We start from the raw sequence: 21,876 nt of genomic DNA, 5'->3' as shown, positions 1-21,876 counted from the left end.
GCCAGTCTGTATCCGTCTTGAAAAATCCCCATATGCATTAATTATCTGAAACACTAAACTGTTCACAAAGGCACAAAAAGGCAAAATAAAACCTTTATCTGCCGAATTCTTTATGAATTTCTGGTCATCATGTATTCCTAAGAACCAAATTCTAATTTATTACAAAAACCAGCAAAATTAACATATTTTAATTTTATAATTAACAAACCTTAATTTATACAAACAATAGATTTTATGTCCTCTCCAACTGAAATGTATTTGTTATCCTTAATAACACTCAGGTTAAATTAGTAACAGCTGAGTTACAAAACAAGAAAGCAACAGAAAGCAACCTTCTGTTATGATTTTTTTTTTTTGCATGTGACCATCAAATATGCTGATCAAGGAACAACTGGATTGCACTTTATTTTAAATATTCATAACATTACAACAGCATATAATCACAGCGCATATTTAAAAATAGAAAAAGTAGACACTAAATTTCTGTTAAGTGAATTCAAAAGTTTTATCATGAAAAACTATATTCTGTATATTCTGAATCTCTCAGTGTGTAGGACTCAAAGATAAAAATATATGCACAGAACATCTTAGTAGCTCCACAAAATAAGGAAGTCACATAATTAAGTAGAGAGATCGTAAACCAGCTGTACTTAAATACAAAGCTATGATACTTTTTTAATTGGAGAATTGAGGGTCAGCCCAGTAAGAAATAGATTATTAAGTATTTTAAGGTGACTCTCACTAGAATAGTTCTTAACTTTAATTTAAATGCTGCAAACTGACAAGAACAAAAATGAAAGATTTCTAATGTTACTTGTGAATTAAAAATAAAATTTAGAAAAAAGCATTTTCATGGAGATAGAGTTTAATCTCTTATGAAAAAATAGACAAACAGAAACACTGCAAAGTATTAGCAGATAAATGAGTTAGGATAATGCACAATGTTAAAAAAACAAGAAAAAAATCAAACAATGAACACGTTTTTGTGTAGGGGGGCAAGTTTAAAATGAGACCACTCCTTCCATGAAGGGCACAAGGTACACAAAATCTCCTTCATTTCTGTTGAGTTCTCTTTTAAGGAATGAAATTAATGTACTTTTATAACCAGAAGGATTTTTGTGAAAAATGGATCGCTAAAATGAGTTTATGGAATCCAATTTATACATCTAAACCAGAAAAAATAAATGAGGAGACAGGAATTATATATCAAAACAGACAAACTTAAAAAGTAGCAGTAGCAAACATAAGGTGAAATATTGCAGCAGCAGGTTTACGCATATTCTCTGAATTATGTCACAACCAAGGTTACAGAAATAAGATAACATTTTCAATCTTACATAACATTTTTGAGAAGCTAAAATCTCAGATATAATATACATGTATATAACAATTTTTAAAATTCACTTATTTACAAATTTTATATAGGGCCTGACCCTTTATACAACTGTATTTGCATAAACTTCAGTTGTACAGAGTCCTACCAAAGTGAAGCAAAGGAATGATCACATAAATAAAGCTTTGCATTACTTAGGCTTTCTCAAATCGGGTTTATGAATTGAAGTTACAGAATATACATATTTGCCTTTTAATATTGTTTTTTACATACAAAAAATTCGCTTAAGGAAAATAACTATTTAAATGTTAAAATGTATGTAGAGTTTGACAGCAGAAAAATCTAAGTACTGCCATATGATTAGATCCTGGAATTAACTGCATTTTTTACATACATTACATGTATTTAAAGCAATAAAGCAAGAAACGTTTGCATTCACAGTGCTGTATATTTCACTAATACATAAAAATTTCCTGTCTTTTCATAATATTTGTACGACACAGAGGGCATTCATTAAGTGCTTCAGCACATTCCTTACAGGCAACTAGGTGACCACAGGGAATGAGGGCGACTGATATGTCTTTAGCCATACAGATTTTACAAAGCTTTTCTTCCTGCAAGCGTCTTAACTTCTCTTCAGTACTGAGATCTAAGGAAAATAAACACATAAGAAGAAGTTAACATACTTAGTACCATTGAATCTCTTTTTTTTTTTTCTTTACACACAAGGACAAGGTTTTCTTCATATCATTTAAAGGTCACACCTTTAAACAGGAAAAAAAAAATTACAAGAGATAGGAAACCAAGCTGCAGCATGGAATCCTCTTTTTTTTTCCCCCCTCTCATCACATTACATCTCCTAGGCCAATGCAAGCAGGGAATTCAGCTATCTATATTTGCAAGAGCTTGAAATATCTACAGAATTTAGGATATGCATATTTCAATCAGGAACCATTCTTTTCACAGACTTCCAATTGACAACTTTCCCAAAACTTGTACAGAAGATGAAAGAAAGGCTCGTTGATACTGGTTAAGTAATTTGGATTTTTTTTTTTTTTTTCAGAGAGTTCCTCAATGAAAAGAATGAGGATGTGATTTCCTTCCCTACCTCCATTTTCAAAATGCCCATACTTCAAAAGCTTAAAAATTTGTAATACAGAAAGAATCAATTTTGCATTGTACGTGAGCTCTTTGTTATTCCAGTATGCCCCATTTGAAAATGCAAACTTCAAAAGCCTTCCCCTGCCACCTGGGGAAAGCTCCATACAGCCAAGCACAAAAATAACGTCCATCTTCATTGCAAGTTCTTTTTCCCCCATAATGTCCATTAAAAATCTTATTAAAATAGTGGGCTGGTAAGATCTCTGCCTATCACACCAACCAGAAGGTCTTTTTCCTCCCTATGAATTCACTCATACACTTGTCTTAAACTACAAGTCTCCCAAGTTAGAAATCTTGGTTTTGGTCTATTTACAGAGTGTACCACAATGGCTTTCTGAGCATAACTTGCATGTCCCAGCATAGCTGGAACACAACTAATTGAAAAGAAACACCATCTAGAAGTACACTTTTTCTTATTGGCCAAGAAGGAAAATAAAATAATCCCCTACAAAGACTTTTTCATTTTGAATATACTGAATATTTGACAGTATGTTGCTGTGTCTATTTCATTTTGCCACCACAGTCACCACATCTATAGTTATTCTTGCTTTTATTTTTAAATATCATTGTCACAATAATTTTGTTTTTTTAGTTTGCATGTATAACCTTTCCCAGAAGAACGCTGGACTATTATTTCAATATTATACACTTCTGAGGTATTAATACTACTTATTTTACAGATGATATTTATAAACACTGCTACGCTCAAGTATTTTAACACCCTCTTTGTTCAGCTTTTTTTTTATGTCCAAAAATAAATCTCTTGACTTTTAAGTTACAATACTGTAACTTCACTTTAGGTAAGACTTGGATCAGAGGGCAGAATAAACAGATAACAATAAGGTATATTTCACAGACTAAAGAGCTGATATGAAAGTACACACAGAGGTTTTGTAATTGAATAAGCTCATCTTGCTCAACTGGGATTTCATTTGGTCCTTCTTCCCTTGTATTTTCTTTTTGAGCACTTATTAAGTCTGCTACCAGATCCTCAACAGATGTGTGACTTTCTCCAGACATCTGCAATCTCTTTTCCATGGTGTTCCTAATCTCAGACAAACTGAAACCCATGTCTATGGCACCTTGTACCAAAGGATTCTGTAAGAGATCATCTAAAACAAGAAATTAAAAAAACAAAAACAAAAAAACAATTTAACAAGGATGAATCTGATTATCGGACAGTATTCACTACAGTACTCTACGACACCTTTGCAAATATCTAGCCAAAGGAAGCATATTTCCAATTTGAGAATTTTGCTAATTGTAACAACCGCATTGTCAAAACACCCAAACCCGCAGATTTGAGATGTCTTCCATCCTAGATTTCTCAGTCTCCCTTCATCTACTTACAATATAGAAATCCTCCCAGATCATAGAATCATAGAATGGTTTGGATTGGAAGGGACCTTAAAGATCACCTAGCTCCAACCCTCCTGCCATGGGCAGGGACACCTTCCACCAGACCAGGTTGCTCAAAGCCCCATCCAACCTGGCCTTGAGCACTTCCAGGGATGGGGCATCCACAACCTCTCTGGGCAACCTGTTCCAGTGCCTCACTGCCCTCACAGGGAAGAATTTCTTCCTTATATCTAATCTACATCTACCCTCTTTCAGTTTGAAACCATTACCCCTTGTGCTATCACTACACTCCTGATCAAAGAGTCCGTCCCCATCTTTCCTGTCAGCCCCCTTTAAGTACTAGAAGGTCGCTATAAGGTCTCCCCGGAGCCTTCTCTTCTCCAGGCTGAACAACCTCATTTTTTTTGCTATTCAAATCAACAACTTCTTAAATAAAATGTCTTATAGAATTAACATCACAAATTCCATAACTGAATGTTAACTGAAATTAATCCAAAATTCCCAGACACAATAGATATGTAAGTATTTGGTAACACTACATTAATTTTAATTCAGTTCAGGGAAGAAAAAAAAAAAAAAATCATGCATATGTTGAGAGAAACCAATAAATAATTTGAATCTACAAAACCAAAACACAGCGCAATCAGCAAGCAAGTAAGCCTATCCACAATAAGACATGACACTACTTTGGGAAACCATTTTTCAGTCTGTTGGACCTCCCCCTTCTCCTTTTCAATGTAATTTTTTTAATAGATTTTTTTAGCAGTGTGTCTTATTTCCAGTTCTTCTATTACATGTAAATGACTAATTTCTTCTTTACTTAGTAAGACTGTTCAAAGAGCAAAATTTTTAGCCTAATTTTCAGTCTCATAAATGAGCAGTGTGTGAGAGATTTCTAAAACAGGTTTTGTGTAACCACTTTTATTAGCAACAGCTATCATTCCCTGGGATGAAGCTGCTTGACAGTCTTCCTACTACCCCTTTAACTATCTTGTCTTTTTATTGCTTGGTATTTGTGAAAAACATTGCAAGAATGTGTAATACTGGAACACATAACAAGCTATTTAAGCTTTCTCAGCTTCCTAGTCCTTGCCATTTAACAGACCAACTCTTCCTGCCTCATGAAAAGCAACAATGATTGTTTCAGTTCAGTATTCTTTAACATTCATCCCACAGCACTACTAATTCAATACTTGATGCATACTTACTAGCTGCAAAAATAAGACTGCATCCTATACCTACTTCTTCCATGGTTTACAATCTTTACTTTACAATATTTATCCAACCATGATTAGATTTCCCCTAAGAGAAATAAAATTCATTCCACAGTTCTTTAGAAGCAATGAAGCAATGGAAGAGTATCATCCAACGATTTGCCTGTCATGCTTTACTTAAAAACGTAATAGGGTTATTTTTAAAATTAACCATTTCCTTTACTATATATGCAAATACGGATATTCCAAAATAGGGGGAGTTGTTTGTTTGGGATTTATTTCTTTAAACAAATACCTTTAGGAAGTACTGTCCCTTCAGCAGCTTCTGTCTAAAAGTGAAATATAAACAGACAAAATTACAGTTCTGGAGGAGGTAGAGGGAAACCTATACAGTTACAAGACAGAAAATAGCTATTTGATCTCAGTTTTTTATTGACTAAAGCTATTAAATCTACTCTGAACAATTGCAAAGGGATCGGTGTTTTGTTATGTCTTTCATATTGTTTTAAATTTTCATTTTAACCCATCTTTGCTATAATCACATGTACATGATTCTTAGTCTATCAAAGAATTCTAAAATAACATCTGTTTTACTTTTTAGTCACTGCATACAAGTTTAACAATGCTCTACCAACAAGAAAAGAAAAATGATCTACTACAGTTCAATAAGGAAATTATTCATTGTAGACCTTAGGTTCCTAGGCTATTAAAAAACCCAGGACTTGTTCAGTACTAAATATACAACATATACAAGGTACCCTACCTGTGACCCATAACCCAGCTAAGGAGAAATGTGAGATCTATAAACCCTGAATGACAGAACCAAAATATACTTTGATGTCTTTCACTTTCTGCCAATGAAAGAAGCAGCAGGAGGACTAAATGACATGCATATAATTAGAACAGTAACTTCATATGAAAATTATGTTAAGACTGTTTTCTATTTTAACAAGATTATATTTGATTAATAAGCAAGACACTTACTGTTGAATCCCTATATCCATCTCTTAAGTGAACATTATTTATAAATTCTAGCCCCTTTTCCTTTCTCACAAATCTGCACCTATAAATGAAAATATTTAGTTACAATAAAACCGCATAAGCAGCAAACAAAAATTGACTACATAACTTTGAAAAGCTTCAATACATTTCCTACCTCATATAAAATGCTTGCTTTTTAAAATCTCTAAATATTTAGTCAACATCAGTAATGTCATTTAAACATTTCTAAAAACATCTTAATCACTTCAGCAGTACTTACCTTTTTCACGTTTTTGGTGAAACAGAAACCTAAGACTTGTTGGCCATGACAGCTGATGCCACAGGTTTATAAAAGTAAAGACTCCAATGAAAAACAAACATTATGTTAAAATGTTGGTTCTTCCAGCTGTTTGCAATCAAAGAAAAGCAGTCACTGGTCAGACAAGTGCTTTACATGCTTACTTTCACTATTTTCCAACCAGTCCCAGCTACTGGGCAGAGCTCTTCCCTACCAGAAGATTTAGGAATGCAGTAACTCCTCGACAATAACTCCTCCTCCTTCTCTAGCTTCAGCAGTTACTTCACCTTCATGGTGTCCTGTTCATGGGCACAGACAGCATGCTGTGAGACTGATACACTGCCACTGAAGTTGATGTGCAAACAAAAACTCCATATAAGACAGTTAGTGATCTGAGAGGAAGTAATCAAATCTGACATAATTTAAGCAACCTAAAACAAAATCAAACCCATAAAAGGAGGAGTGAAATGTAGCAAGAAAATGTGTCTTAACCATTCACTGCACCAAGCCAAAAACTTGGAATGGCATCTCTTTCAAGTGGCAGAGACTAATAATTAAAAGCTGCCTGTACCACTATTGAAAAAAGGATCAGCTAATACATAAATACTAACTTCCAGCTTCCAGAGACCCTTTTACCACAGAAGACAAATTTGGCAGCTAACACATAAAAGACATTGATTTTATCAATGTTATACAACTAAGTCTTTGTACTTGGACAGCTTTTATGCACCTGTAAGAAACGGTGAGTCATATACTATTCCTCCTTTCCTCAAGACAGATTTTAGACAAAATTGGCAATCTTTCCAAAAACTACTTCTGGGTCTGGAATCCCCAATCCTTTAAAATTACACAAAAGTCTGTTTTGAATTCAATATCACTACTGACTTCTTCGGGTTTGTTTGCACCATGACAGAAGTATAGTCATTTTGTATCCTGATGTAAGTTACAAACTTTGGCACGTATGAAGCTATTAAAATAACAATTAGAACACAGTGCTTGGATAACGAGTCAAAAAAATAATCAGATAAGTATTCACAAAACTTAACGATTCTGCTAGCTGAGACATCAGCTAAGTCCAGACACAGAAAACTTCTCTTCCCTTTAATAATTCCTACAAACAAGCTGACATACAAACGCCACTGACTTCAAAGTGAAGTTATTCAGAAGGTAAAACTTCAGGGCAACCTTTCAGACTGATCACCTCTAACGATTTAGTTGTGCCCTCAGCCTCTTGAGATTTAGTTCTCTTTCCCACCCACTGCAGAAGAACTCACTCCTACCTCTCAAAGACGACATTAGGTTAATGTCCTCTTTTGAGGCCTCCAATATAACATTAAAGCATATGTTGATGATTATACATATAATAGCAGGACTACAGAAGGCAGAACAGATGGAACAACAAAAATAAAGACCCCATGCAAAAAATTCCTTAAAATCTTTTCTACTTATTGAAAAGGAAAAACATACACCATGGAAGATTAACTGATATTCCTTTGGTGCCTACCTGATAAAAATAAAGGAGAAGGAAGTAGAGGAGGGCAACTAAAAAAAATTCAGTTTTTAATTTTTAATCTAAATTAATATTAATCTAAATTAATATTAACCTAAATGATGTTAAGCCACAGTCAACCTTCTGAAACCTTTTTTAGTATGCTCTGTCATTAAAAGATAATATACTGTAAATAAGACTCAGACATGCAACAAGAAAACAGTAAGAAATACCTTACCCAGGAAACCATTTGGCATGTTGATCCCATGGGTCTTCATTTTCCTTCCATTCTTGCAATCCTCCACCACAGTGGAAACAAACCACATGATCACCATTACCTGAGGAAACATACAAGAATAAAATTACATACTTCTAGTAGGCATAACAGTAAGTTTTCAACTAAAATGTTACATTATTAAGAAAAAATATTTATTTTATTGATTTGCAATTGTAACTAAAAAGAACTCCATTTTCAAGGACAACATAATATATATGATTTGAAACAAATCTTCAGGAGAGACTTGAGCTTACAAAATACAAAAAAGTCACATGAAATATTCCTGAATTTTATTTTAGCAAGTAATTATGCAGGTAAAAAGCAAAAGCTAAAAATAATCTATTATCAAATAGCTCAATCCACTGGTAAACAAGCTGTGAAGTAGTCTACCACAAAGAATTAAGGATGTTTACCTGCCTTTTTGGTCCTCCATTTCACCATTAAGATTAATGGGCTCTATAGTGCAGTAGCATAAATGACTGAGGAGATGTTATGAGAAACTGCATTCTCTCTGTTCTAGCACTATGCCTACTGGAATCAAAGACTGCACCAGAAACTGCTTAGATATTGTGTTTATCGAAATGAGAGGAGGTATTTTTCCTACAGAGCTAAATCATTCTCAGGCCACTGGAAACAGTTTTCACAAGAAGTAACTTGAACAGCCATCAGGTCTGATAAGCTGGTGCCAATTTAGTGCACCTCCACCATACAGATCTCATTTGTCTGTGAGAAGCTAGGTTTTAGGAACCCAAGAAGAAATGAATAAATTGGGTACAAATGTTGCCCATGTATCACCCATACAAGAACATATCAAAGGTTTTATTTATGGCCACAAGTAAAACAAATGTAATCAGATTAAAAAGTTCTTCCAAGAGCTACTAAAATAGCAGCCAATTAAGATGAGAGCAAGAAATTATCCCAGATAATCCCCTTTTCTTTGTGACCTAATAAGAACAACACTTTCCACTCACACAGCATCTCTCAGTGAAGAATTTCAAAGAGCGTGAACGGGACTAGGCAATTCAATCTAATTGGGAAACCAATGCACAAAGACACTGGAGTTTTATCCAAGTCATACACTACATGTCTAACAGGAAAAGCTGTTCCACTGGAGTCATTGTCTTCATAAAGCTCTTACAGTAGGTAGTAATGGCATTTGCCATTTGCTACTTCCGTGTGTCTGAACGCTATGATGATGCAAACACGTGTTAACTAAAAAAAATGGCACAGAACCTGGATTGTCTTGTTCATAGGCTTTTGTACGGGACACAGGCCCACTCCTTAGACCTAAGGTAGATAGCGGAAGGACAGCACTTCATTTTTTAAAAAATATTAACTTCAATAATTGTCATTGTGCAAGACGAATTATGAGGGTTTTAGCAGGCAAGGAAAACACACTTTAATGTTTTACTACTAAAAATGAATTTATGACCAAGTTTATACTTCGTTATTAAAAATACTGGGTATAATGTATATCATTTTACACAAGAACTATGAAAAGTAGTTTACAGAGTAAAGAAATTCTGGCAAATCATTCCATATTAGAATAAAAAATGCTTATTTTTTCATAACAAGACACATAAAATTTCCTTGTAAAAGATATCAGTCATTTTAAGATCTGGCTTACCTATGCTATAGAAACCAGCTTCAGCAAGTTGCTCCTTGTCAACAGGATATATCCAAGTTAAAAATGTTTGTAAACGTCTTCCATATTTTGCCATAGATGGATTCCTTGGATGCTGTGCACTGTTCAAACCACTGCTCCCAAGCTCAGCAGGAATAGATTCACTTGGAACATTTCCAACATCTCGGCCCAGGACAAAAAAGCATTTGGGAAAATGCCTCTTGTGTTCTGACCAAGCTCTGTCACTGGGTTCCCACTTTTTCAATTTTCCACCACAACAAAAACATGCCACTTGATCATCAACACCTGTATAATAGAATCCAGCATTAGCTAATTCCTTTGGTGTCAACTGGCTATTGAGGGGCCAGCTGTGAAAAGACTTTAATCTTGTCTCTTCACTGCACATAGCAGGGTTTTTAGGATACAAAGTATCTGACATATCCACAACCTGCCTAGTTCTCAGGAGGTAATCTGCCTGCACATCAGATGCATCATCCAGAGTACATGGGAGGGCTGAATTGCTGGAACCATTTTCAGTTCTATGCTGGTAGTTCTGAGCGCGAGGATGTATGTTATTTTCCAGACAAGTAGATTCAGTAATAAATTTGCAATTTGGGGAAAGCTTTTTGTGTGTCTCAACTGCAGAATCCCCAGGCGCCCATCCTTCAATAGTTGTATTGCAACTGAAGCACTTCACTTTGTCACCTTCTCCAGTATAAATAAAGCCAGCTTGTGCTAGTGCTGATGTCGAAACCGGACAGTTAAGTGGAAATTCAACAAAAGTTCCTAGTCGGTAGTGTTCCTGTGCCCATTCCTGGTCATGGTCAGTGTCTGGAGTGGCACAAGCTTCAGAGATGTTATCTGGGACATTACACGTCATCTCTTCATAAGTAGGGCTCTCCTTTCAGATTTCCTAAACAAAGAATAAATGTTTTAATTTCACAGACAGAAGAATAGATCGTACCCATATGCAAGCCTGGAAACTGGCTAGATTAAACTAGCCATCTTTTATGTATTAAAATAATACCTCTTCCCTCCCATCTCACCCTTGCCTGCCTCCCCTGCCACGCAGAGGCAAACACCAGAACATTAAAAACAAAATAAAAACACAATCCGTAAAGAAAGGCAGGAAGATCATGAAGTTTTATAGGCCAATAAAAACTTACCTGGAAAACACACAGGTCTATACTTTTACAGCTTTAAAAGCAGGTTCTACTTATTAACAAATAAACATTGCAAGAATGAAATCAACAAAATGTTTAACAAAAGCTCTGGGCAAAACCCTGCCAAAAGGCTTCCGAACCTGAAATACGAAGATATTGAATTTAAAATACTGATCTAAGCCAGACCACATCTGCAAGATTTTACAGCCCAGTTCTGAAACACAACTATGTTTATTTTTCCCCATACGAAGGCCATGACCACCATGCCCATTATAGATGGGCATCAACTAGTAAAACCATCATCAAAAAGAAACAAGCCTTTGGACTTGTGTTATATTGTAAAGACATACATCTCAGTTTTCCTTTTAGCCAAGTATCTTGTGAAATAAACTATCAGATGTTTCACTGGGGCATTTCACCAAAGTGCTGTGCTCTGCTTTCAAGGTCAGCATCTTGGACTACCCAGCACTAGCATTCACACCCAGCAAACTGCTTCCACTTTCCCACACCCTGCCTATGCTCTCTATCAGGAGTTCCTGTGCCTCTGCCATCACCTCAGCTTTTCCTCCCTGAAGGAATGTCATTCTCCTTACCACCTGTCCCACATTCCTATTCCTGCCTACACTCTTCCAGGGTAAGTACCGACTGCTAGTCCTGCCATGCGCCCTCCTGCGCCAGCAGGCTGCTAAAAGCACTCAGACAAGGCCCTTCTTTCACAGGGATGAAAAAAAAGCAACTTGGCTCCCGCAGGTCCTATGCAAGAACCACAAACTGACGCAGTCGTCACCTTCATCCCAATATGGATGAAGTCAGAGCACAGTAAAAATTCATCTCTTGTCCTGACAAGTGCGGTGATATTATTGACTTACAAAGTCTTCGGTAAACACAGGCTACTGCTGATACACATCTCAAACTTACTCCTTTATTAAGTGGTAAATAAAATTATTATGAGACTGCCCAAATGGACTTCCTAGGACAAAGCAATAATAATTCAGCAATTAGCAAAAAGAAATGCATATAAGGAAGAACAGAATATGTATTTATTTGAACAAGTGTCCTTCTCCATCCTGAAATGTATCTATTTCCAGTCCTCACCTTTGTAAGGTAGGCCATCAGGTAAAAATTCAGTTTCCTCAACATGCTCCTTCCTCAACACCTGCATTAATACTGATTATACTTTCTGTCAGGTCAATGTAGATGTTACAATTATAATAATTGCTTATATAATACCAGATTTAGCTTCTACAGGAAGGACAAAACCCTTTTTAAAGTTCAGAAGGGGGAGGGGAAAATTAAAATGACTATGCATTGCAGGATCGCTGCTTCCTTTGCCTAGATGACAAAGATAATTCACCTATAAGCAGGTTGAGAAAATATGACGTTAGAGACCCCGCATGCTTGCTTCATGTAATCATGGATACAAGACTACTTCTGAACACCAGCTTTAATTCCTTCTCTAAGTCAGTTTGTGACTAATGTAATGACACTAGAAATTATACTGTGGTTTTCAGTTTTAGCTTAGCAAATTCAAAAATAGCTTCTGAATAAATTACATTGGCTGACCTACAAATATGACCTATATGCTTGTTTTGACTTTGAAGGGCAAAAAAAAAAATCAGTAATTACATGTAGTAATATAAAAGCTGTCACAATACATGTATTTTTTACTATACATGTGTATATTGAAAACAATCAATTTTTATAGCAAAAGTTTAAAAGTTCATGTTTATTTCTTTTTAAAATCTTATTTTAAATCCTCTAGGACTGTTTCTGTAGAGATCTCAAGTGACCTTATGGGTCTATCACCATTACTACTACACTGCATTCATAAAATAATCTGTATTACTCAAATACCATTAGCTGCATACTAATTTTCTTATCTGCATGCCTAAAAGACTTTCTACAAGGTGGCAAACAAAGCCTACCTCACATCCTCTAGAGACTCCTTTTCAAAATGTCTGTTGAAAAAATAGAACAAATGCATATGCTTTCAATGTATGATTAGCAGTATATCTTAATTTCTATTTTACTTATATACAAATGAGTTCAGAAACAGCAAAAAACCAACTCATCCTATTTAAATTTTTACATACTAACTTTTTTTGTTTATATTTACTTTAAAATCAGACTAGAGCTGCTACATCCGTCTTTGATCTGTTGCATACAAAGTTACTGTGGCAAATCAGAGGCAATCTACTCAGCCATTCTCTGTAACTTGACCTCCCTGTCCTTAGTGAAATCTGGGGTAGAGACAGACCAAGGTTCAAGCCTGACATTATCTCAAGAATTTACTGGTGACACAAAGATCACCCTTGGTTTGTGCTTTTTTGTTCCTTATGCCATATGGGGTGACCACATATTACAATGATCACTATGATATATGAAGTTAAAAAACAGTTAAGAGACAGAATTAATTATGCCCCCACTTTCTCGTAAACTACCTACATGTTCTGTTTTAAGCACCACTTAACTGCTCTGTTATCAGAACTCATCGTAAAATCTGCCATTCTTAAAACAAAGTCTGATATAGCAGTCTTGTATGCATAAAGAATAAAAAATAGATTAATATATACCAGGTGCATATATATATATATATATATATAAACTTCATTATAACATGAATGCACTGCTTACAGTAAGGCATTCTTTTTCATAAGCTAAAGAAGGTATTTTACCAAAGCAATCTGAATAAATATTGTATCTTAACTAAGGCCCAGATTCTCCAGTGCCCTCTGACAGGGACCATCTTCAAATTATACTTACACTGCATGAGCAAGCCTGCATCTTGCAGTATTTTTCTGGATTCTTTCACTAAAACTCTCCCCCTCCAACATCAGAAAATTTAAGAAACATCATAACATTTTTTTAATTTTTTTTTTTAGTATATAAGCTGAAAATTCTGAAAATTTTTATTTCATGCAATTGGCAAACATCTACTTTTTAGATAATTTCATTCCAAAGACCGCACTTCTTTTAAAGCAGGCTTCATTTTCATAGTGCCTATAAACATATAATATTTAATTGTGCATATTCTCTTCTTCTTCCCAAATAACTTCTCACCTTTAAAAATACAGGCTGCAGAACTCAAAATATCATATAGGTCGTACAGCTCATATATGACAGACCTTCCTAATGGAAATAACAGCACGGTTCTAAACTATTACTTAAATCAGTTTGTACTAGTTTTACTCCACTCACTCCGTAGATCCTCTTGGTGTGTCCTGGAAAGATGTGTGCGTGTTTTAATGACACTAAGGAACTGAGAAGGAAACACCTGAGCAAAGACACAAAGAGGGAAGGAAGAGGATCAAAGACCAAACTGAAATATTAGAGATCAGGATGGAGATGATATTCAATTAACCAAGATGTTCTTTTTCAGTTTTATTGATTACTTTTAATTAACTGTGAATGCTAGGCAAAAATAAACTAACAGAACTACCTAAAATTCAGTACCCGTACCACCCTCAACTGCAATGGAAACTACAGGACAATGCCTTTCAGCCAGGTAGTCTGGCTAGATGGTAGATACAGTGGTATCTGAAGCAGAAAAAAAAATATCTCTATGTACTGTACTGGAAGTTCTAACAATTGAGAAAAAATATAATTGGAAATAAGCATTAGGATAAAACTAAAAATACCTACACATAATGCATTAATCACAACATTGAGATGAGCAGCTTTATTCTTTCAAGCATATTTTTCTACAACGCTACAAATACTTCGATACTCCTCCTGTTAACACGGTAAAAAAAATTATGTCCTCAACATGGCGATAATAAAAATATCTGCCACATTTGGATTCTCTGGAGGTAAGCAATCTATCTCGATCCTCACAATGAAAACAGCGTGAAAAGCACATACCAAAGGAGCAGCGAGTACTGACAGAAGGTCCAATCACCACAGATCAATTCTTTAATATGAAGTAACTGTTTCAAATTATATCAACCACATTACTTAATCTTGATCTTTTGGAGCAGAAAGACTCAACCATCCTTCTAGAAGCCTCTCAAAACCACGTCTAAATACTGCAGTGACAGAAGCAGGACAAATCCCTCACAGGTATGTGCTAGCTTTAACAACGCTCCATCCACATTATGAAGCCCTCTCCTTACGACAACCCCTCTAAACATAGTTGGTTTACATTTCAGTATAATTTTATCTGAGAGAAAAAGACATTAACATATTTATTAAGCATTGAGACAAACTCTTCGCCTGTGTAAGTACTGCTTTAAATACAAGATCAGTACTACTTTAAATGCAATACCAAGTTTAATTATTTCTATTTCAAGCAACTGTTAAAAGCAACTGTTCAAAGTGTAAAATTAAAACTAGCTTAGGAGTAGTATTTCTACACAGGTATTTTAACAGTTGCCTTACTCCAACTAATTGGAGTAATGCTGCTACTGAACAATACCTTGAACCATAACAGCACTCAGACAAACATTAACTGCAGAAGAAAAATAACTAAGGTAAAATTTTGAATTGTTTATGGCAAAGAAACACAAATTCATAAAAAGCACCCAACTAAGACGTGCACACAAGACTTTACAATACATACCAGCAGCAAACCCAAGTTCAGAGAGTATACTTTATGTATACGGAAGTTAATTAAGCCTTTCTGCACAGATTTAATTAATCACATATGAAGTAAAAGTAGAATGTCCAGAAATGTTAAAGTTCATCTTTACTTACAAAACTGAGATTTTTTTTAATTATTATTGAAGCATTATATATCTTCTTATATATGCAGTGAGTAAACAAAGCCTATTTTAGCCTGAAAGAATGCCAGAAGCTGAGCCAAGTTTAATCCTGCTTTTAAACATCTGAAGGTATTTGTCACAAGACACCTCCCACTTTCAAGCTGAAGTACCAATTTATATAGTCTATTGATTACGTTTCAGAAGGAAAAATAAAGACAAGAATTTATAGCAAAAATGTTAACTTACTCAAAATGCAAAATTGTACTGTGGTTTTGCAAGACAAACATGTTCAATTCAGCTTTTAAAATATTAAGAGGTATGATTTTATACAAAAATATGACATCATCACATTACCTAGATCTGAAATGCTTCAAAGAAAAAGTATAGAACCCACTTTTCTCTTTCAAGTATATTTTATTAGACATGATTATTTCCATCCTTAATCCTAAAACAGACTGGCATTATAAGGAGTTATTTTTAATTCTTCCACATGACAAGCATGGCACTAATGTCCGAGTCAGAAACCTACTTGCACAGCCTCATGTTCCTGACCAAAGGGTACATAAACATGGAGCTTCTATTGCTTGACATGCTGACTATGAGAGCAATGTTAGTGTTTATTGTTGACTGAATTTTGAAATGTGAGAGTAGTGCACCAAGTAAATATCAAACAGAACATACTGTACCAGCTGACACACAGATTATGCATATGTCACTTCACTGAATTTCACTTTGTGCCTGCTCAGCTGCAATTAGATCAAGGAAGGGGCATGCTGCTAACTGAAATCATACTTATAAAGATTAAAACCACAAGAAACACAGGATTTATTTAAACAGTGTTTACAAATCTTAGCATATTTACATGTTATTATCAATAGCCATTTTTTAAAAATATTCTGCTTAGAGATTTTTTTTCTTTATTTTATCAGGAGGGTATGTATCTACACAACGCCTTTTGATTCAGTGCCAAAGCTTACATAAATCCATCAGCTCAGCTTCATTTGTCTGTGTTTCAAACAGGTCCTACTTAGCTTCCCATCAGGGTTTATCAACATAGGAAGTGAGTCAGCTGCTCAAGGTTATAGTAGGCTATTAGATCCTCCTAATTCTTGACTCTAGTCACAAAAACTGTTACACTCTCTCCATCTTACAAATAAATATAACCAGGCCAATAGAAACATACCATTTTGAGAATGATTTTCATATTGTATTTTTCTTCACGAAGGAGTCATATGGGTATGGAATAGAGCAATAAAGAAGAATGGATTCATGGCAGTGCTCTCAGTAGATAAGAATGGGACAAATCTGCATCTGCCAAGGGCAGATGAAAAAAAAAATTGTTTTTGTGAACTCGCAAGATAAATGTCTTCAGACGAACTTTAGCTGTATGTATGGGAAGGAAGGAGTAAATACCAGCCGCTATAGAAAAAACTGGCATGCTGTAGCCTAAGTACGCAGTCCTACAGAGATGTCAGAAGTCAAACTTAAGACACAATCAATCAGAGCCATTAATGAATGTATAAATCAGCATTATCCAAAGTGACCAAGGAAGAGGAAAGACTACAGGTCTGGAGAAAATCATTTTAGCTCTACCACACCTTGCTAAGTGTTTAGTACAAAGTGAAGTGTGAAAGAGATGTTGGCATTTTTAATTTGGACACAGGAAAGTCTATCTAAAGCAAAGGTTTAGTTCTGACAGCTGCTGCCACTGAAATGAATTGCCTACAGATGACAGTACCTAAAAATAAGGCGTGGGGGTGGACACCAACCCCACCAAAACACCAAAAAAAACCCCAAACCAATACAAAAAAAATCCTACCAAACCTCAAGCATACTGAGAAAGAGATGGAAAGAAAGACTAAAGGTAAAAGTAGACATCAGGAGAACCAACACCAAGAGCACAAGACTTCAAATAACCCCCCACCAAAACAAAACAAAACTATAAAAAAGGAAGGAGCAGTCCTGACAGTCTCAAGTTTCTCTGGCTGTTCCAGTAAGATGTTTCATTCATTGCATAAGCAGAAATACAATGAAATATTTTTCATGAAAGGCACTGTACTCCTGTAAATCATACAGAAATCTGTGTATGATTTAGCTATCAATTTTTAATTACGAGGTTGCATGAATTGTACCATTTAAACTTATTGAGATACTGTAAGTATTCGTTCAGGCAAATTATAGGGAAAGAATAATTTTTACATTTCTGGCTTCTCCCCCCCCCCCAATTTGGAAAATCAGCCTATTCGTTTTTCCATCCTGTTTCCCTATCTCCTACCAGTATCTTCATTTGCTTCATTATTCTACTATTGCTCCCTCATATAAAAGGATTCTTACACAACTCACTGTGAAAATACATTTTAAATTCAGTACAACACTACCACATGGGAGGGGGAATCAATTTTTTTATTATATTTTTATATTATACACTTACATTTTAGTCATACAATTCAAGTGATATAAAAATCTATGTTTTATATAATTTTTATGTTTTTACTTTAGAACATTTACTTCATTAACTGCTGTATTATTAACAGGAATTTTATTTAGCTTCAAGTTCTTCCCCAAGAAATTGCGACTAAACTTGCAGAACTCTTCCCTCTAATAAAAAACAGCTTGGAAGTTGTATTAAATATAACTTGAAGCATACTTCCATCCATGAAAGTCTACCAATATGTTTTGGGGGCTATGCAAGCTATGCAGTTCCTACCTGCCTAAAAGTAGAAATGACAAGTTACTTTTGTCAACTACAAAGCAGATGAGCAGAAAGAAAGTTTAAATCTGTGATTATAAAGTGTATCACTATAGAAATGTAACCCCTAGAAGTTGAGCTACTACTCTTTTTGTAAGAAACAAAAAAATACCCAGTCACTGAGGGTATATTAAGTAGAATAGTAAAAAATGCCTAGCAAAAACCTGCAGTGCCGCGGGATGCATTTCCTTTCCTGAGTAGGAGCTGTGTTCCAGCTTTTAGTATTGCATCCTTTCAGAAATCCTTTAAACTTAGAAGAGAAGGCTCCAGGGAGACCTTACAGCAGCCTTCCAGTACCTAAAGGGGGCCTACAAGAAAGCCAGAGAGGGACTTCTTACAAGGGCATATAGCGATAGGACAAGGGGTAATGGCTTTAAACTGAAAGAGGGTAGATGTATGTAGATCTTTAGATGATATTTAGACTAGATGTAAGGAAGAAGTTGTTTACTGTGAGGGTGGCGAGGCACTGGAACAGGTTGGCCAGATTGGTTGTGGCTGCCCCATCCCTGGAAGTGCTCAAGGCCAGGTTGGATGGGGCTTTGAGCAACCTGGTCTGGTGGAAGGTGTCCCTGCCCATGGCAGGGGGGGGTGGAACTAGATGATCTTTAAGGTCCCTTCCAATCCAAAGCATTCTGTGATTCTATAGTTGAAGAAAAAGATGAAAAAACAGGGCATCTTTCCTCAAAGAGACATAATGATATGGAATTTTAGCTACAGCAACATCATTAATGCCACAGCAAAACTGCTGAATCTTCTGGATTCTAAAGAGAAGTTGTAAAACCACAGGAGTACAGAGAGCCTGTCACCTCCTGCCTCGCCCATTGGCAAGGGTGTTCACTTCCACCCAGCTAATACTCCCGATAATGCTAGTGCCACTTAGTTCATTATTCACATTCATTTAACTGCAGCCTAATGCAGAAGCAGCATCATGATACTTTCCGGTATCACTAGCGTGAATGTTTTGCCATTAAAGAATGACATGAATTTATACATATATTTTTACATACATACATACACATATATGTACTTATACACACCCACAACTCAGCAACTTGTAAACTTGTAAACCTGTCTTGAAATATCCCCTATATTTTAATTTCAAGTCTGTCAGGAAATTGGGATGACTTGGGGATTAATTCTAATTATAATATTGTACCAAAAGTGAAATATGAAAGTTGCACCTGTTGAAAACACTCCACTTGCCTTTCTATTTAATAAGAAACTGTACAAAACATAGAAGGGGAAGGACAACGAACTGCAAGATATGTGCAGCTTCATTTTACATTTTATATGATAGGAGTGACATTCAATTCAAGCTTTGTGGCATGTCTTCTTCAGTCTTAACATACTTTCAACCTTCACACAGAGCTACTTTTTTTTCATGTTCAGAAATCTTGCTATTTCTGGAGCCTGACTTTCGATCGTCATGTTCAGAATATTTTGGACTAGAACTCCGCAAGACAGACCACGTGCTATGAAAAATAAAAAGCAGCAAAGTACTGTATGCTGTTAACTTCTGAAACAAAAAAATGCAAACTTACAATAGTTATTCCCTAGGAAATTAGTATCCAATCAGCCAAGTTTAGTAATAATCAAAGCAGATACTGGTCTCATCTCTATTTTCCACCAACCTTTAGAACAAATTCCAAAATTTACAGTCCTGTTGGTAGAAAAAACAAAGGTTAAAAATCTTCCTTTTCACATAACCTTCAGCATAGTTTACGAAGGCACAACTCCAAAAATATGATTAAAAAAAATTTTTAAAAAATCTATCCTTTGCCCAAGAAATCTAAATTAAAATATATTCTAAGGATGAAAGTGTCTGAGGTCAGGGAAAAGTCTGAAATTCAGATGTTTTACTGAAACTAGCAAGGGGCATAAGATTGGGGAAACTCCAGATTATCCAAAGAGGGCAAAAGAAAATCCAGGCATTAAAAACTAGAGGGCAGCAAAAAGGAGAAGGACTGTAACAGCAGATGGAATAAGATCCAATGATCCAGCCTTCTCTTCTCTCTCCTAGGAAATTCTGCATCTGATTATAAATTGGATTTTCTGAAACTCTTCAGCTCCCTGCAGTTGTCTCGCCCACCCTGGGAGGACAGCAACACACACAGAAGCACTATCACAGGTAGACAGAGGCCTGAAATGAAATCCATCTTCATACTTCAGAAAACCAAGATACAAACACATGTTTTCTTACTGTTCTGATAACAAATGCAAGTCTGCCTCGTATCAGTGGGAGCAGTCAAAAAAACCTCTACAATCAGACAACCACTCTCATCAGAATTCTTTCACTTTTGCTGCTGGTTACAAAGGGCAAGGTCAGAGGAGGTACAGAATAATCATTAATTTGTTCCTTTGTGCTTCTTGGCCAATGCTGTAGGTGCCAACTTTTCTATGGAAAGAAGTAGTTGGGTGTTCTTTAAAGAGCCTCAAAGAAAACTGCAAAGCAGTCAAGCAGATAGCAAAATGAAGCACTTAAGAGGATGAAAAAATCCAAATAAAAGCTTAATCAACAAATCCATCACATGAAAACCTGCTTTCTTAGAGAATACTTCACTGTTGTCTTCCGTGTTATGTGGTGATTTATTTCACGATAAACAAACAGTAGATTAAGTTAACGTATCTCCTACTGCTCTTTGGTAAGGTATTAGATTTTTTAAAAGTATTTGACAAAAAAGTGATTCTCCCCCCCCCAGCTGGTTGCTTTTCCTTCCAAAGTGGTCTACCATAAGATCCTGCAGTTTCTAACTGTTTATTTAAGAGACAAAAATCTTTCCGCTTAGCTATACGAAGTACTAAAATGCAATGTAAGGTTGTAGCAATGAAAGGATATTGCAAGTAGCTCTGCAAAAATATCTAAAAGCAGTTTCAAGAACAGATTTATACTTTTTAGCAGAGGCAGATTAGTAACAGTTAAAAAGGACAGAAACTACTAAAAGTAGTTCTTACAACCATTTATAGGGCTTCTACCTGGAAGACAGGAGTATCAGAGAGACAGTAGTACAGAAACAGAAATACACTAACTGCTACAGAGAAATATACCAGCATAAATACATAGCCATTGTGCAAAAGAGAACCGCCTGAACCGAAGTTTGAATTACAGCTGGGAAAAAAGTGCACCCAGTGAACTTCTTCCTGCAGAATCAATAGCTACTGAATTCTTACCATAGAAAACCTGAACAAAACTGCATTTTTACTAACAAGAGGCAGAAAGGGCATTCTAGAAAAAAAAGAAAAAAAGAAAAAAAAGATTTTTAATTAAATTTAATTTTAAATTAAAATTTAAAAAGAAAATTTAAAAAAAAAGAAAAAAGAAAGAGCGGGCAAGGGGACACAATATTCAAATATGTCAAAAGAACCAAAGAGGACCACAAAAGTGCATATTAGCATAGCAAATTTTTCTTTTACTTATGTAAAGAGAACACAACATTAAACGTTCTCTTCGGAGGAAAGTCGCTCGCGGACCTTCGAGCTGGCAGCCGGGGCGCGGATCGCAGACCGGCCCGGAGGGGGGCTGCCGGCCCA

General features: G+C 35.6%; 1 protein-coding gene across 2 annotated transcripts; it reads right to left on the bottom strand.

The window, feature by feature from the left end:
- Positions 1–344: 344 nt before the first annotated feature.
- Positions 345–20,003, bottom strand: XIAP (X-linked inhibitor of apoptosis, E3 ubiquitin protein ligase). 2 transcript variants are annotated; one of them, XM_010568975.1, is made up of 7 exons: positions 19,890–20,003; positions 9,740–10,649; positions 8,074–8,173; positions 6,052–6,130; positions 5,363–5,396; positions 3,379–3,606; positions 345–1,982 (listed from the first exon to the last, which is right to left on the bottom strand). In XM_010568975.1, exons 2-7 carry the CDS (start codon positions 10,614–10,616, stop codon positions 1,789–1,791), a joined length of 1,512 nt encoding a protein of 503 aa, XP_010567277.1. In that variant the 5' UTR covers positions 10,617–10,649; positions 19,890–20,003; the 3' UTR covers positions 345–1,788. The 2 variants fall into 2 exon arrangements, with proteins under 2 accessions (XP_010567277.1, XP_010567278.1); XM_010568976.1 differs by lacking the exon at positions 3,379–3,606.
- Between the last annotated feature and the right edge of the window lie 1,873 nt (positions 20,004–21,876).

The sequence above is a fragment of the Haliaeetus leucocephalus genome, unplaced genomic scaffold (genome assembly GCF_000737465.1).
Source record: "Haliaeetus leucocephalus isolate CR32 unplaced genomic scaffold, Haliaeetus_leucocephalus-4.0 Scaffold262, whole genome shotgun sequence".
NCBI lineage: Eukaryota > Metazoa > Chordata > Aves > Accipitriformes > Accipitridae > Haliaeetus > Haliaeetus leucocephalus.
This window is presented reverse-complemented; position numbering and strand designations above follow the sequence as displayed.

Coding starts and splice junctions, on each gene's coding strand:
- XIAP (XM_010568975.1), bottom strand. CDS start 10,616: ATGACGTGTAATGTCCCAGATAACATCTCTGAAGCTTGTGCCACTCCA. Junction 3,607..5,362: donor AGGGACAGTACTTCCTAAAG/GTATTTGTTTAA, acceptor TTCTTGTTTTAG/ATGATCTCTTACAGAATCCT. Junction 1,983..3,378: donor TATTCAATTACAAAACCTCT/GTGTGTACTTTC, acceptor TATTTTCCTTAG/ATCTCAGTACTGAAGAGAAG.